The sequence below is a fragment of the Erinaceus europaeus genome, chromosome 21, assembly GCF_950295315.1.
Source record: "Erinaceus europaeus chromosome 21, mEriEur2.1, whole genome shotgun sequence".
NCBI lineage: Eukaryota > Metazoa > Chordata > Mammalia > Eulipotyphla > Erinaceidae > Erinaceus > Erinaceus europaeus.
In genome coordinates this window covers 4,721,554-4,736,309 of record NC_080182.1, presented here as the reverse complement: position 1 = coordinate 4,736,309, position 14,756 = coordinate 4,721,554, and the positions used below count along the sequence as shown (strand labels likewise).

Here is a 14,756-nt window from a genome sequence, read left to right as displayed (position 1 = left end):
TCCACAGCACCACCTCATGGACCACTGAAAGTCTTTTTCATAACCACTGTGCTGTCTCCCCAGCCCCTAAAATGTTTCTATTACCCCATTTTTCATTAGAACTGGAAAGCCAGCAAGGAATGAAAATTCAGTCCAAGTCTTTTTTTTTTCTTTTTTTGCTCAGCTTTGGCTTATGGTGGTGTGGAGGATTGAACCTGGGACTTTGGAGCCTCAGGCACTAGAGTCTGTTTGCATAAACATTATGCTATCTACTCCTTCCCCTGTCCAAGTCTTTTATTTTCTACACAAAGGAGATAAAGGCCCAGAGATCTTCTGGTCCTCTCTCTGGAACACTGGCCCTACCTAGTCCTGCTCAGACTTGAGGCATACACACGGCTCATTCTGGAGAGAGCAGCCTCCTGGCTCAGTATGCCTCCTCCCGCTGCAGGGTGGCTTCGAGTACAAGCGGGCCATCGTGGACTGCATCATCAGTATTATTGAGGAGAACACAGAGAGCAAGGAGACGGGGCTGTCACATCTGTGTGAATTCATTGAGGACTGCGAGTTCACCGTGCTGGCCACTCGCATCCTGCATCTCCTGGGCCAGGAGGGGCCCAAGACCAACAATCCATCCAAATATATCCGCTTCATCTACAACCGAGTGGTCTTGGAGCATGAGGAGGTTCGGGCAGGTGGGTTCGATTCAGAGCTGAACTTGAGCTTTTTGTCTTGAATGGACCATCCCAGCTAAGGTATCAGAGCTCTAGAAGGGACGTGGGCACTTCGCATCTCACCTCACAAGATTGCTTTCCTAGACTATTGTAGGAAGGGCTGTAGTAGTAGATGTCATCTAGCTGAGTAGTTCTTGATGCTCTGGCTTATTTTGTTTTGTTGGAGTTTTTTTGTTTTTTAAGTTTTGGTACATGTTAAACTTTGCATGCGTTTTTAGCTTTAAAAAGTAATAGTTTCATTGAGATATAGTTCAGTACTCTTATATACTCTCTCGAATCGGTATGCAGTGGAGTGTGCCCACTTTTCCTTTTTGCTGCCAGGGTATCATTACGTGATTCTTCTATATTATTTATATATTTTTGGGTAGAGACAAATTGAGAGGGAAGGGGAAGATAGAGACAGACCAGCAGCACTGCTTCACCACTTGTGAAACTTTCCCCTTACGGGTGAGGCTGTTTTGGGTACAGAAGCTGAGAAGCCTGACCTAGTGGCCAGCTCTTGTGGTTGTATCTTATTTGATGCTGACAGAGGGTCCTGGGACCTCAGGTTGTGGCTACCTTCTCCGCAAGGTGAGGAAGTTGGACCAGGGTGGAGCCAAGACCTCATTGGTGCTGGCAGATTTGTACCCCCTGGCTGGAGAATGCTTTGCCCTGGACATGCAGCGATAAAAACGCACGAGTAAACCCTCTGCTTCCTGCCCGCAGGTGCTGTGAGTGCCCTGGCCAAGTTCGGGGCCCAGAATGAGGAGATGTTACCCAGCATCTTAGTGCTACTGAAGAGGCGAGTCTTGGGAGGGTGGGGGGGGAAAGTGAGACCAGGAGACTTTACTGGTTATTTAACAACAACAACAACACAGTTGGGGTGGGGTGGGGTGGGGGGTGCAACTATGGGTTATGTGGGGAGGGGTAGAAAACCTTGAAGAGTCACCTAGCGATCTAGCCAGGTGTGACCTCTGTTAAATTACTTTGGTTTTGTTTGTTTTTCATTTTTTTAATATTTTCCCTTTTGTTGCCCTTCTTGTTTTTTTTATTGTTGTTGTGTTTATTATTGTTGTTACTGATGTCATCATTGTTAGATAGGACAGAGAGAAATGGAGAGAGGAGGGGAAGACAGAGAGGGGGAGAGAAAGACAGACACCTGCAGACCTGCTTCATCGCCTGTGAAGCGACTCCCCTGCGGGTGGGGAGCCGGGGGCTCGAACCGGGATCCTTAAGCCGGTCCCTGTGCTTTGCGCCACGTGCGCTTAACCCGCTGCGCTACCGCCCAACTCCCAAACTACTTTGTTGTTTTGAAAGTAACTTGGAGATATATGAAGCATACAGTTCATCCATTTAAAATTCCTAATACAGAGGCCATGTGGTGGTGCACCTGGTTAAGCGCAGATGTTACAGTGCTCAAGGACCTGTTTCAAACCCCTGGTCCCCACCTGCCGGGGGAAGGCTTCACGAGTGGTGAAGCAGGGCTGCAGGTGACTCTGTCTCTCTCCCTCTCTATCTCCTCCTCTCCTCTCAATTTCTGGCTGTCTCTATCCAGTAAATAAATAAAGATAATAAATAAATGAAATGTAAGGCATTTTGTCACCCCAATATGAAATCCACTAGTGATTATGTCCCCCCTTCTCTTACTAGCCTCCTCCCCAGCCTTAGATATCCATGAGTCTCTTTTCTGTCTCTATTGGGGCTTCTTTTCTGGGCAGTTTATGTACTTATAGCCACACAGCACAGTATGAGATGTGTCTCATTTCTTCACAATGTGTGTGGCATGTTTCCAGTTCCCTTAGGGACTTTTCTGGGAATAAAATTGGTGGGTCCTATTAGATTTTTTGTGTGTGTGTGTGGGGGGGGGGGGGCAGGCACTGTTGGATGCTAGAGATTGCCTTCTCACAGAGAATATGAATATGGCCACCTCCTACTAATTTAGTCTTACAGATCCCTCTAGAGACTAAGCTCGAAAGGCTGTGAGAGACTTGCTTCCCCTCACCCTCTATCTGACAAAGCCCTGCAGGGCCCTCCTGCCCCTCGTGCAGTGACCATCAGGAGTATCTTATGTTCTGGCTGCAGGTGTGTGATGGACGATGACAATGAAGTCAGGGACCGTGCCACCTTCTATCTCAATGTCCTGGAGCAGAAGCAGAAGTCCCTCAATGCAACATATATCCTAAACGGTGAGTCTGGCCCAGTCCCTCCTGCAGTCCCTTACTGCAGCTACGGCCCTCACCATCCCTTCTTGGACAGGAAATCTGAAGCAAGATGCTCATGGCTAGACTTTGGTAACAATTTCTTGGCACCAACGTGACCTCAGGAAACCCAACTTCATGCAGTTCACACCAGTTTGGATGGAAATAGCCCTGTAACTGGGGAGATATCATAGTGCTTATGCAAAAGTCTCTCATACCTGAGGCGCCAAAGTCCCAGGTTCAATCCCCAGCACCACCACAAGCCTGAGTTAAGCTCTGCTCTTTCTCTCTGTCTCTTTCTCATTAAAAGATGTGTGTGTGTGTGTGTCTGTGTGTGTCTGTGTGTGTGTGTAGAGAGAGAAATAGCCTTGTGAAGTGGAACACCACTCATCAGTAGAAACCTAATGCCGTAGTGTTAATAGTTTACCCTTTATAAGTCACTCTCTTGTGAGTGACTCCTCTCATCAGCCCTTGGACAGAGGATGTAGATGAGAAGGCAGAGGTGCAGAGGCTTAGGTGGTTTTCTCAGGGCCTCGGCCCTCGTGGGGCATCCCCAGCGCACCTTCTGTCATCGTCCCAGACAGAGTGACCTCTCCCACTGGCCTGCAGGTCTGAATGTTTCCATCCCTGGTCTGGAGAGGGCTCTGCAGCAGTACATTCTGGAACCATCAGACAAACCTTTTGACCTCAAGTCTGTGCCGCTGGCCACTGCCCCCATGGCAGAGCAGAGACCAGGTAAGCAGCCATATTCTCCTTTCAGAGATCCGCAGGCCCAGCCTTTGTGGAGGGTCTGTCTTAAGTTATTAAGTGGAAGCCACTGGCCCTAATGGGGGGGAGCAGTTGTGCTGAGGGGGGCTGTGGTGGGGGGTGGAGGGAATCTTTTTGCCTCCAGCCCCAGGAAACAAAGGCACTCACTCACCAGCACACTTCTCTCATCCTCTGCTTCACATCTCTTGGAGGTTGGGAACTGATAATCTGCACATGATAGAGTATCGGCTCCGTGCTGCCTCTCACTGGAGTTTTGCTCACTGTGTGTTTGCACCCACAGAGAGTGCCCCATCCACAGCAGCCAAGCAGCCCGAGAAAGTGGCAGCCACGCGGCAGGAGATCTTCCAGGGTGAGTAGCTGTGCCTGCTGAGAAGCTTGACACAGAGGCTGTCTCAGCTGACCAGGATTGTTGTTTGCTGGCTTTCTCCTGAGTACTAGTCAGTGAGGTTATTCTAGAGGCATATCTGATCGTCAGGTAGAGGTTATTATTAGATGCATTCGGTGTCTGAGAAATTGGGGCTTCTCAGTGAGTTCCAGGCTGGAGAGACGAATTAGATCCAGATCAGACTGACTCAGAGATGCCTCTTGGCCTTTGTTCTGAGGGCTCCAGCCTACAGTCCAGGTCAGTTCCCAATGTCTGGCTTAGCATACACCATTGGGGTTCAAAGGCACCCCAATGTTCCTTGGTTCCAGAAGTTCCATGGGATGTGTAAGGGTGTGTTTAGGTATTCATTTACTCCTTGGTCTTACATTTCTGAAGGACAGAGGCTGTGTATCTAATTGCCAGGCTATTGTATGAGCTGATTTTCCACCTTCAAGTACTAGCACACACCCCTCTTCCTTTGTAAAACCCTTCCTGCTCTCCTAAACTCATCGACTTCTACTCCAGCTCTTTTGTCTTCTCATAAATAGTCTGTTGTGGCTTTTCACATAGTCTGTCCTTTGCTTCCTCTTTTTTTTGTTTTCTTCTTTTTAGAAGTATATGTTTATTGATGAAAGAAAACCAGAGAATCAGTTGGGCAGAGGTAGATAGCATAATGGTTATGGTAAGAGACTCTCTTGTCTGAGGCTCCAAAGTCCCAGGTTCAATCCCCAGCACCACCGTAAGCCAGAGCTGAGCAGTGCTCTGGTTAAAAAAAAAACTATCACGGGAGTTGGGCTGTAGTGCAGCGGGCTAAGTGCAGGTGGCGCAAAGCACAAAGACCGGCATAAGGATCCCGGTTCGAACCCCGGCTCCCCACCTGCAGGGGAGTCGCTTCACAGGCGGTGAAGCAGGTCTGCAGGTGTCTATCTTTCTCTCCTCCTCTCTGTCTTCCCCTCCCTCTCTCCATTTCTCTCTGTCCTTTCCAACAACAACAACAACAACAACAATAATAACTACAACAATAAAACAACAAGGGCAACAAAAGGGAAAAAATAAATAAAATAAATATTTAAAAAAATTTTTTAAAAAAAAGATTTAAAAAAAACCAAAAAACAATCACTCTGGAACCTGCAATGTTGGGGATTGAGTTTAGAAGCCCATGATTGAGCGTCGTATGCATTACTCACTATGCCGCCTCTTGGATGCTCTCTTGTTTTCTGTCTTCACAGAATTTAGCACAGTACCTTTCTTCCTCACGTTATCCTTCTTTTAATTATTACTGAATTAAATAAACACTACCACCACAGCCCCCCAGCCCCACTCCCCTGTCGCCACCCCAGTCCAGAACCCAGTCTGTTGTCAACATGCTTTCAGATTCAGCAAAGCTAGGATTCTCAGCTGAGTTGGATCCAGATCAGACTGACTCAATAATTTAAGACTTTCCCTCCTTCATTAGTCCCCTCTTGCAGATTACCACAAGCACAGTGACTTAACACAACACAGAACTGCTGTTTTAACAATTCTGAGGTCAGGGGGCCCAGTGGTAGCTCACCTAGTAGAGTGCATGTATTAGGGCCTGGGCTCAAGCCCCCAGCCTCAGGAGTGGTAAAGCAGTGGAGCTGTACAAATGTCTCTCCTCTCTCCCTGTCTTTCACCTCTGTGAAAGAATAAAGAAAAGAAAACGGAAAGAAAAAAAAAAAAGGCATACACACACACAAGCCTGTTGGAAACAGGTCATACAAGGCACTGAGCACCAGGAATAATCCTGGTGATAAAAACCAAACAAGGTCTGAAGTTCACAGTGAGCTTCACTGCAGTTCTGCTCCCTCACTGTGGGCCTCAGGGGAGAGCCATTTCCTTGCTTTACTGGCTTACCAGAACTGCCGACATTCCTTGCCTAGTGCTCCTTCCTTTGTCTTTAAAGCTTCTTGTTTCTGGCTCTGACCATTCTGCCCTGCCCTCATAAGAACCGTTGGGATTATATTGGGCCCGTCCAGATAATCCAGGATAATCTGCCATCTCAAGGTCCAGTTTACTCTCCTCTTTACCGTGTGAGGCAGCATAGTCAGCGATTCTCCAGGTGACATCTGGACGCTAGGGGAGGGAGGGTCACACCTTCAAGGAAGACTCCTTTCTTTCTTTTCCTTCTTTTTCTTTTTGTCTCCAGGGTTATTGCTGGGTTCGGTGCCAGCACTATGAATCCACTGCTCCTGGAAGCCATTTTCTCCCCCTTTTGTTGCCCTTGTTGTTTATCATTGTTGTTATTATTGTTCTTGCTGTCATTGTTGCTGAATAGGACAGAGAGGAATCTAGACAGGAGGAGGAGAGAAAGATAGACACCTGCAGACCTCCTTCACCACCTGCAGATGGGGAGCCGTGCACATAGTGCACATAAACCGCTGCGCTACCACCCAGCCCTGGGAGGCCTCCTTCCAAGCCTGTTAGGTGAAGTCAGTTCCTTCTCTCTCTCTCTCTTTCCTTCTTTTATTTTTATTTATCTATTTTTTAACTTTTGGTTTTTAGAGATAGGAAGACAGAAGCAAAAGAGACCACAGCAGCAGAGTCTTTCAATATGGTGGAAGTCAATTCTATTTCTAAATATCCTCCTAGAGCCTAACATCTATCAATTACATATTCAGTTCCAGGAACCACATTTGCTAGGTCTTGATATTATTCCATCATTTATCTTCAACTCTGTGCGCAATATTACTGTATCTGTATTATTAATGAAGAGTCTGAAACTTATTGTCAGAATTCTGATACTGCTAGCAGAACCCCCCAGGCAGTATGTCAGATCCCTAAGTGTGGCAGCCAATGAAAGAAGTTCTCAGAAAGCCCAGTGACCAGTGGTGATAGTGGTCTAGAAGTTTCTCCTAATATCTAAGCTGGCTCTGGGATTTTTACTGCCTGGATGTCCATTAGAGTGTTGAGATTCTAGGTCTAGTGCTTGGTGGGGTGATATACAGAGTCATAATAATCAAGTATGTAAAATGCAGTAATAAACATCTGCTTGGTAGAGGGCAAAATATCAGGTCCCTGGATCAGTGCACAGTTCCTGTCCTTATAGCATTCAGTTCAATCCAGAAAGCAAGTTGAAAACCTCAGAGCAGTGGTCTTCAAATATCAGTACTTATCAGAAGTGTCTGAGGGAGTTCTTTAGAGTGCAGATTTCCTGTGTCCCAGACCCAGCAGACATGTTTGGAATGGTTCCAGGAATCTGAGTTTGTAGAAGCCTCCACTTCCAGGTGATTGTGATCCGGGTGGTCCTGAACCATACTTTGGGGTCCTGTCTCTGCCGTGCAGTAGAGGGTATCAGTTCTAATGATCAGAGGGAGACATCATCTGCAGCCATCTGACAACAGATTCCTCATTCTCCTGACACTTCATCCTCAGCCTACAAGGGATACCAGGCCATCGTGGAGACCCATGGGCCTGGGGCCAGAGCAGCCAACCTGACCTGACACCCACAGATCATTCTAGATCGGTTTTTCTGCAACACTGATTCGGAGACCTCTCTTTATTGGCTGTCTGTCTTAACTCGACAGATGCTAGTTCATTTGCTGATCATGTAGCTATAATAGTATTCACTTAGTCCTCTTAGTCTTTTCCTAATTCCACGTCTCTTAACTGGTGTTCTTAACATTGTGCCTAATGCAATTGGATTAGGTTTAGGACACTGAAGTCTCCCAGCCAGTTTATTGCTTCTGAGGCTTTACGGGACAGAGGGTAGAGGAGTATTCCTGATGGGTGGTACAACTTGAGCAAAAGTTAGAGAAGTGCAAAAATGCATCAGGAAAGAATGAGTAGCCACTTGGATGTACATATCCATCTCAGTAGGGTGCAAGACCTTATGATTTATGAGACTATATCACAGTTGATTCTGAGGATTGAGAAACTGAGTGATTTTTTTTTTTTTTGGCCTGTGGATTCCAGAGCAGTTGGCGGCGGTGCCAGAGTTCCAAGGTCTGGGGCCCCTCTTCAAGTCCTCGCCTGAGCCTGTGGCCCTCACTGAATCAGAGACAGAGTATGTCATCCGCTGCACCAAGCACACCTTCACTAACCACATGGTGTTTCAGGTGAGTAGAGAAAGAGAAGGCTGAGGCTCACCCTGCTGGGGAGTGACCGCATGGATCCTATAAGGTCATGGTACCCCCCCACACTAAGCTTAATGACAAGATCTGCTACCAGATGCTCTCTCTCAAATCATTGAACCCAGGACCAGGTCCTGAACTTCAGCATGGAGATGAGGACCCTAGGCTGGGGGACTGGGATTGGTGTCACCTGGCCCACAGAATGAGGGGTAGGACTGCCTGGAGGTAGCTCAGCAACCCCTCTCTTTTCTGGTCTAGTTTGACTGCACAAACACACTCAATGACCAGACCCTGGAGAATGTCACAGTGCAGATGGAGCCCACCGATGCCTACGAGGTACTCTGCTATGTGCCTGCCCGGAGCCTACCCTACAACCAGCCCGGGACCTGCTACACACTGGTGGCCCTGCCCAAGGAAGACCCCACAACTGGTGAGCTCCTCTCCAGATCCCACCTGGACCTCTTAGGAGCCCATGGGACTAGGGTGGGGTGAGCAGCTTGTGCGTGCGCCAGCTATTGGTCTTACGAGAGCTTCAGCTGCTTGGTTTCAGAACTAAGAATTCCAGAAATAACTAAATCCCAGGTGCTTAGCACCCAGATAGGCTCAGACATTGCAGCATCCCAAATCTCCTGCTGGGGAAACCACCAACTTGCCCCAGACTATGGGCCTGTGACTGTTACGGCCATGTTGCCACCGCGACTGGTAACATAGCAGAGGCCTAGAGAGCAGTGTTGGGCATCCACTATGATGGAACTCCTCTCTGCAGCAGCGGAGACATCCTGATGCCCCAAACTTCCCTCCCCACAGTGGCCTGCACGTTCAGCTGCGTGATGAAGTTCACGGTCAAGGACTGTGATCCCAACACAGGGGAAACGGATGAGGAAGGCTACGAGGATGAATATGTGGTAAGAGGCTGAGTTCTGTGCCCAGGATTACACAACAACTGCAGAAGCTGACCACCAGCCTCCAAGTACTTTCTTGTTGGTTTCGGCTTCCCAGCTCTCTTTAAAGGAATTTTTTTTTAACTTTAGTTCAGTTGAGTCTACTGTCTGCTGAATCCTTTGACAGTCATTACATGCTGGTAACATACGTTTGAAGAGGTGTGAAACTTCTGAAGTATATATGGTGCTATAAAACGAATGTTAGGTCATTTAAGAGAAAGAAAAGAACGTTAAAGAAAGTAAAGGAGGGGCCGGGCACAGCAGGTTACGTGTGCATGGTGCAAAGCACAAGGGCCGGCGTAAGGATCCCAGTTTCACCCCCGGCTCCCCACCTGCAGGGGAGTCGCTTCACAGGCGGTGAAGCAGGTCTGCAGGTGTCTGTCTTTCTCTCCCCCTCTCTATCTTCCCCTCCCCTCTCCATTTCTCTCTGTCCTATCCAACAACAACAACGATAGACAACAAGGGAAACAAAAGGAAAAAAATAGCCTACAGGAGCAGTGGATTTCATAGTGCAGGCACTGAACCCCAGCAATAAACATGGAGGCAAAAAAAAAAAAAAAGAAGTAAAGGAGGGCCAGGGTAATTCACCTGGCAGAGATCATTCTTTCCTGTGAAGCACGAGGTCTTGAGTCCAGTTCCCAGCATCGTATTTGCCAGAGTGGTGTTCTAGATCTCTGTTACCTCCTCTCTCCCCTCAGTAAATAAATAAACAGCCTTTTTTTTTAAGAGAGAAAATAGCAAAATAGTAAGAACTAGAAAATATTGCCCATGGCCCTTGAGAGTTATGAAGAAATGTATAGTTGAGGTTATCTATATGTCCTAGTTCTTGCTGTTTTTTTTTTTTTTTTTGATAGGATGGGAATATAGAGAGGGAGAGAGAAAGACACCTGCAGATCTGCTTCACTGCTTGTGAAGCATCCCCACCCCCAACCCCCGCAGGTGGGGACCTGGGGCTTGAACTGGGATCCTTGCCTGGGTCCTTGCGCTTCGTTCTGTGTGCACTTAGCCCAGTGTGCCACCGCCCAGCCCCTAATTCTTGCTAGTTTTTACTTAAAATTACATAACATTTTTGTATCATTAAAAATACTTCATAAACACAAATTTAATGACCTTAAAAAATAATGTGTTGTGGGAGTTGGGCAGTAGCGCAGCATGGCTTAAGCACAAGTGGCGCAAAGTGTAGGGACTAGCTTGAGGATCCTGGTTCGAGCCCCCGGCTCCCCACCTGCAAGGGAGTCGCTTCACAAGCGGTAAAGCAGGTCTGCAGGTGTCTTTCTCTCCCCCTCTCTGTCTTCCCCTCCTCTCTTGATTTCTCTCTGTCCTAACGACGACGCCATCAATAACTGTAACAATAAAGCAACAAGGGCAACAAAAGGGAATAAATAAATAAACAAATATTTTAAAAATAATAATAATGTGTTGTATAGATGTATCTGAACATTTAACATTGGGCATTCCCAATTGTCACTTTTTATAAATACTGCATTGAATACTCCTTTGCATACAAATTTTTGTTCAGGTGATTTTCTTATAGTAGATCCCTAGAAACAATATCTAGGTTAAAGGCTGCATAATTTTTAAATTTTCAGTCCACATTATCAAACTGTTTTCTACACAGTTTGGATCAGTTTCCTGGGCAGTCCAGTTCCTCCTCACCGAGCTTTCACGGGACTATGTGCAGGGTTGTTCCCGGGCCAGTAACTGTGCCGTCAGTGCTGGACCAAGGTGCTCAGCCTGGGCAGGGAGACTGTGAGAGCTCCTTAAGACTAGAAGGACACTCATCGTGGGGTACGACTGACTGTCACCTCTTGTGGTAGATCCATTACTGCAGGGTGGACCTTCCCTGAACTGTCTGTGATTCAAGGGCAAGAGCAGCCCTAGGACCAAATGAGCTCCTTGGGAGTGCTGGATCTGAGGCTCTGTCTGCTGTAGGAGCTGAGCCCTACTCCTGTACAGCTTTAAAAAAAAAAACGTGCTTTTCTTTATGAGAGATGCCAGAGTACTGCTCAACTCTGGCATAAGGTGTTGGTAGGGGGTGAACCTGCAACCTCCCTGGTCCTTGGAGCCTGTGGCTTCAGAAGAAATGTGATCTTGCAGCTGACACCCTAAGATGAGCCCTTGGGGTAAGGCCTTGTCTGCTTCAGGGACACAACTTGACTGAGCTGGTGAAGTTGCTGCCTGTCCTCTAGGCCTTGCACAGTGTGCAGCACGTAACTGAGTACCTACTGATTGTGTGCAGACAGCAGAGGCTCAGAGCTGTAGTTAGTTAGCAGGAGTCCCCCTGGTAGGTATGTTTTTAATTTCCACCTCCACCTCTCCAGCTGGAAGATCTGGAAGTCACTATAGCTGATCACATCCAAAAGGTCATGAAGGTGAACTTTGAAGCAGCTTGGGATGAGGTAGGGGATGCCTTTGAGAAGGAGGAGACCTTTACCTTGTCCACCATCAAGACTCTGGAAGGTAAAATCTTGGGGTCATTGCTGGCCTGCTTGCCTTTCAGGACCCTTGGCTGCTATGGAACTGTCTACCCCCTAACCTCCCCATCTCCTTGCCCCTTCCCATGTCCCTTCCTCCAAGAGCCCAAAGCCATGTCTAGAGCTCTGGGCATTTCAGGTGCACTACAGTAAGAACCTCTGAGTGGGGTTAGGGGTGATAGAGTGGGGGCAGCACAAAGGAGAGAGAAGACACATGGCTTAATGACACTGGGATTTCTCCTGACAGAGGCTGTGGGCAACATTGTGAAATTCCTGGGACTGCACCCTTGTGAGCGGTCAGACAAAGTGCCAGATAACAAGAACACGCACATGTTGCTCCTGGCTGGTAAGCATCATTTCCAGGTGGAAAGGAAGGGCCTGCATACCACTGCAGCCTGAGAACTGGTCTCAGTAGGGGTTTAAATGTACATTTCTGGGGGCCTGCAGGTGTCTCTCTTTCTCTCCTCCCTCTGTCTTCCCCTCCTCTCTCTATTTCTATCTTATCCAACAACGACATCAACAGCAACAATTAAAAAAAGGGCAACAAAAGGGACAATTAATAATAATAATGTAATTTCTTGTTAATAGTGAATGCAGCTAGGCAGGCAGCTTCTCAGAGGTCAAACCATTTGTACCTCTTGAGCTGCGACTTGTTTTCGTATCTCTTATCTAATTTTCTACTGGGTCAGCCGGTCTTTTCTACCAGGAATACTCAAAGATCATATGGTATAGTGAACTCTATGTGCTCATCTTCCTGTGCCAACAACTAACAGCATCACTTTTTAAAAATTATTTTTTATTATATTTTTCTATTGGATAGAGACAGCGAGAAATCGAGAGGATGGGAGATAGAGGGAGAGAGACACCTGCAGCACTGCTTCACTGCTTATGAAGATTTCCTTCTGCAGGTGGGGGGCAGGGGCTTAAACCTGGGTCCTTGCACATGGGAACGTGTGCTCAACCAGGTGTGCCACCACTCAGCCCCGACCCTAACAGCATCTCTACCCACTTTTTTGTCATCTCTAGATTATATTTTAAGACAAATTCCAGATACAACATAGTTGTATGTATATATATTTCTCTAAGAGACAACTTTTTGTTCAAAAGGGAAAGGTCAGTACAGTTAACACACCCAAAACATGGTGCAAAACCTACTGGGAGAGTTAGTGTTTTTATTTATTTACTTATTTTTTGCCACCAGGGTTACTGCTGGGGCTCGGTGCCCGCACTAGGAATCCACTGCTCCTGGAGGCCATTTTCCCATTTTGTTGCCCTTGTTATTGTTGCCATTGCTGCTGTTGTTGGATGGGACAGAGAGAACTTGAGAGAGGGGGAGTCAAGTGGTAGCACAGCAGGTTCAGCGCAGGTGGCGCAAAGTGCAAGGACCGGCATAAGGATCCCGGTTCAAGCCCCCGGCTCCCCACCTGCAGGGGAGTCGCTTCACAGGCGGTGAAGCTGGTCTGCAGGTGTCTGTCTTTCTCTCCCCCTCTCTGTCTTCCCCTCCTCTCTCCACTTCTCTCTGTCCTATCCAACAACGACGACATTAACAACAATAATGACTACAACAATAAAAACAACAAGGGCAACAAAAAGGAAATAAATATTTTTTAAAAAAGAAAAGAAATTGAGAGAGGAGGGGAAGGCAAATGGGGAAAGATAAACACCTGCAGACCTGCTTCACCACTTGTGAAGGGACCCCCAGGTGGGGAGGCCGAGGGGGGGATGCGAGGGCTAGAACTGAGATCCTTTCTCTGGTCCTTACACTGCATGCCATATGCGCGTAGTGAGTTGTGGTCCTGCCCAGCCCCAGTGTTTCATTTTTTCCCCCAGTTTGTAAACTGGTTGTGTAGTTCTGCTTCAGCGCCCTGCTCACAGCTGACAGCCTCTAACCCCTCTGGCCACACTGACGGGACCCAGTCCCCTGGGTCTTGCTGACACCTGCTCTGTGGTTTCTCATGGTGGGGCCGTCCCCTTGTGCCCTTAGATTCAGCCGATGTATTTGAGCGCCTAGGCTGTCAGGCGCAAACATTCTGTGTCCGTTTGTTCAGTAGAGGTTGGCAGAAGTCGGAAACGTGGCATTATTATTTTCTTCCCTCACTGTGTAGAAGCAGAGTGACTGACTTCTCAGGGACTACAGCCCACTGCTCCTGGTTCCTCCCATTTCACTGCACCACACACCTATGTTGTTCTTCCCTTCTAGGTGTGTTCCGTGGTGGCCGTGACATTCTCGTGCGCTCCCGGCTGCTCCTTCTGGATTCAGTCACAATGCAGGTGACAGCCAGAAGCTCAGAGGAGCTACCAGTGGACATCATCATGGCGTCTGTTGGCTAAGAGGGCCAGCCTTCTCCCACTCTCCTCCCCAACACTACGCAGAAGCAGCGCCTTCCTTCTGAACCCAGTGGAAATCCTGCCCCAGCCTCTGTATTCACAACCATTCAGAATCATTGAGGATTTTTTGTTGCTGTTAAATTCAGCCCCTGCCCCCCAGGCTGTGGGTGTGTATGTGTGACATTTTTCTTTTAAGTAAGGGATGATTGTGATTTGACCTAGAACTTGCTGCCCTGCTTGCCAGGGAAGAGACCTTGCAAATGAGTAAACTGTGCTCGCCTTGAATTCATCCCCAAAGAAACCGCCTGATCCCAATAAATGAATCAGCATGTATTTATTGAATCACTGCTGTTCCCTCACTCTGTTGTCTTTGCAGCCACAGCTCTCTTAGGAGATGCATGACCCTGCCCCACACACTGAGGCCCAGAGTTGCAGGTTTGCTGAGAGGGGATCAGCAGTAGACAGGCAGCGTTCAGTGCTCTCCTCCTGCCATTCCCACATTCATTCCCCTTTCCATGAAAATAATGGGAGGCCCCAGAGGGCTTGGGGTCTATTTCCTGTCCTGAGCAGCTGGGCTGAAGAATGTGCACTGGGGTTTACCTGCTCCCAGTCCCGCCCAGTTTAGCAAGTGCAGCCCCTTAGAGGACATCTCTACTCTCCTGAGAGCTACATGATTTTCTGAGCCAAGAGAAGGAGGTTCAGAGGCCACCTCAAATGCAATGCACTTTTTTTTCCTCCAGGGTTATTGCCGGGGCTTAATGCCTGCACCAGGAAGCCACTGCTCCTGGAGACCATTTTTTCCCCTTTTGTTGCCCTTTTTTTTTTATATATAATTGTTGTGATTATTATTGTTGTTGTTGTTGTCGTTGGATTGGATAGGACAGAGAGAAATCGAGAGAGGAG

At 47.8% G+C, this 14,756-nt stretch overlaps 1 protein-coding gene across 1 annotated transcript in view; it reads left to right on the top strand.

Moving 5' to 3' along the window:
- The window catches only part of COPG1 (COPI coat complex subunit gamma 1), a 36,680-nt gene extending 22,485 nt beyond the window's left edge, over positions 1 to 14,195 (top strand). The window contains exons 14-24 of the mRNA XM_007531623.3: positions 428 to 671; positions 1,416 to 1,491; positions 2,772 to 2,875; positions 3,497 to 3,622; positions 3,936 to 4,004; positions 7,953 to 8,095; positions 8,369 to 8,540; positions 8,918 to 9,015; positions 11,373 to 11,511; positions 11,773 to 11,871; positions 13,726 to 14,195. Coding sequence (XP_007531685.1) covers positions 428 to 671; positions 1,416 to 1,491; positions 2,772 to 2,875; positions 3,497 to 3,622; positions 3,936 to 4,004; positions 7,953 to 8,095; positions 8,369 to 8,540; positions 8,918 to 9,015; positions 11,373 to 11,511; positions 11,773 to 11,871; positions 13,726 to 13,856 — 1,401 coding nt within the window. The 3' untranslated portion in view covers positions 13,857 to 14,195. The remainder of the gene's footprint in view (positions 1 to 427; positions 672 to 1,415; positions 1,492 to 2,771; positions 2,876 to 3,496; positions 3,623 to 3,935; positions 4,005 to 7,952; positions 8,096 to 8,368; positions 8,541 to 8,917; positions 9,016 to 11,372; positions 11,512 to 11,772; positions 11,872 to 13,725) is intronic.
- The last annotated feature ends 561 nt before the right edge of the window (positions 14,196 to 14,756 follow it).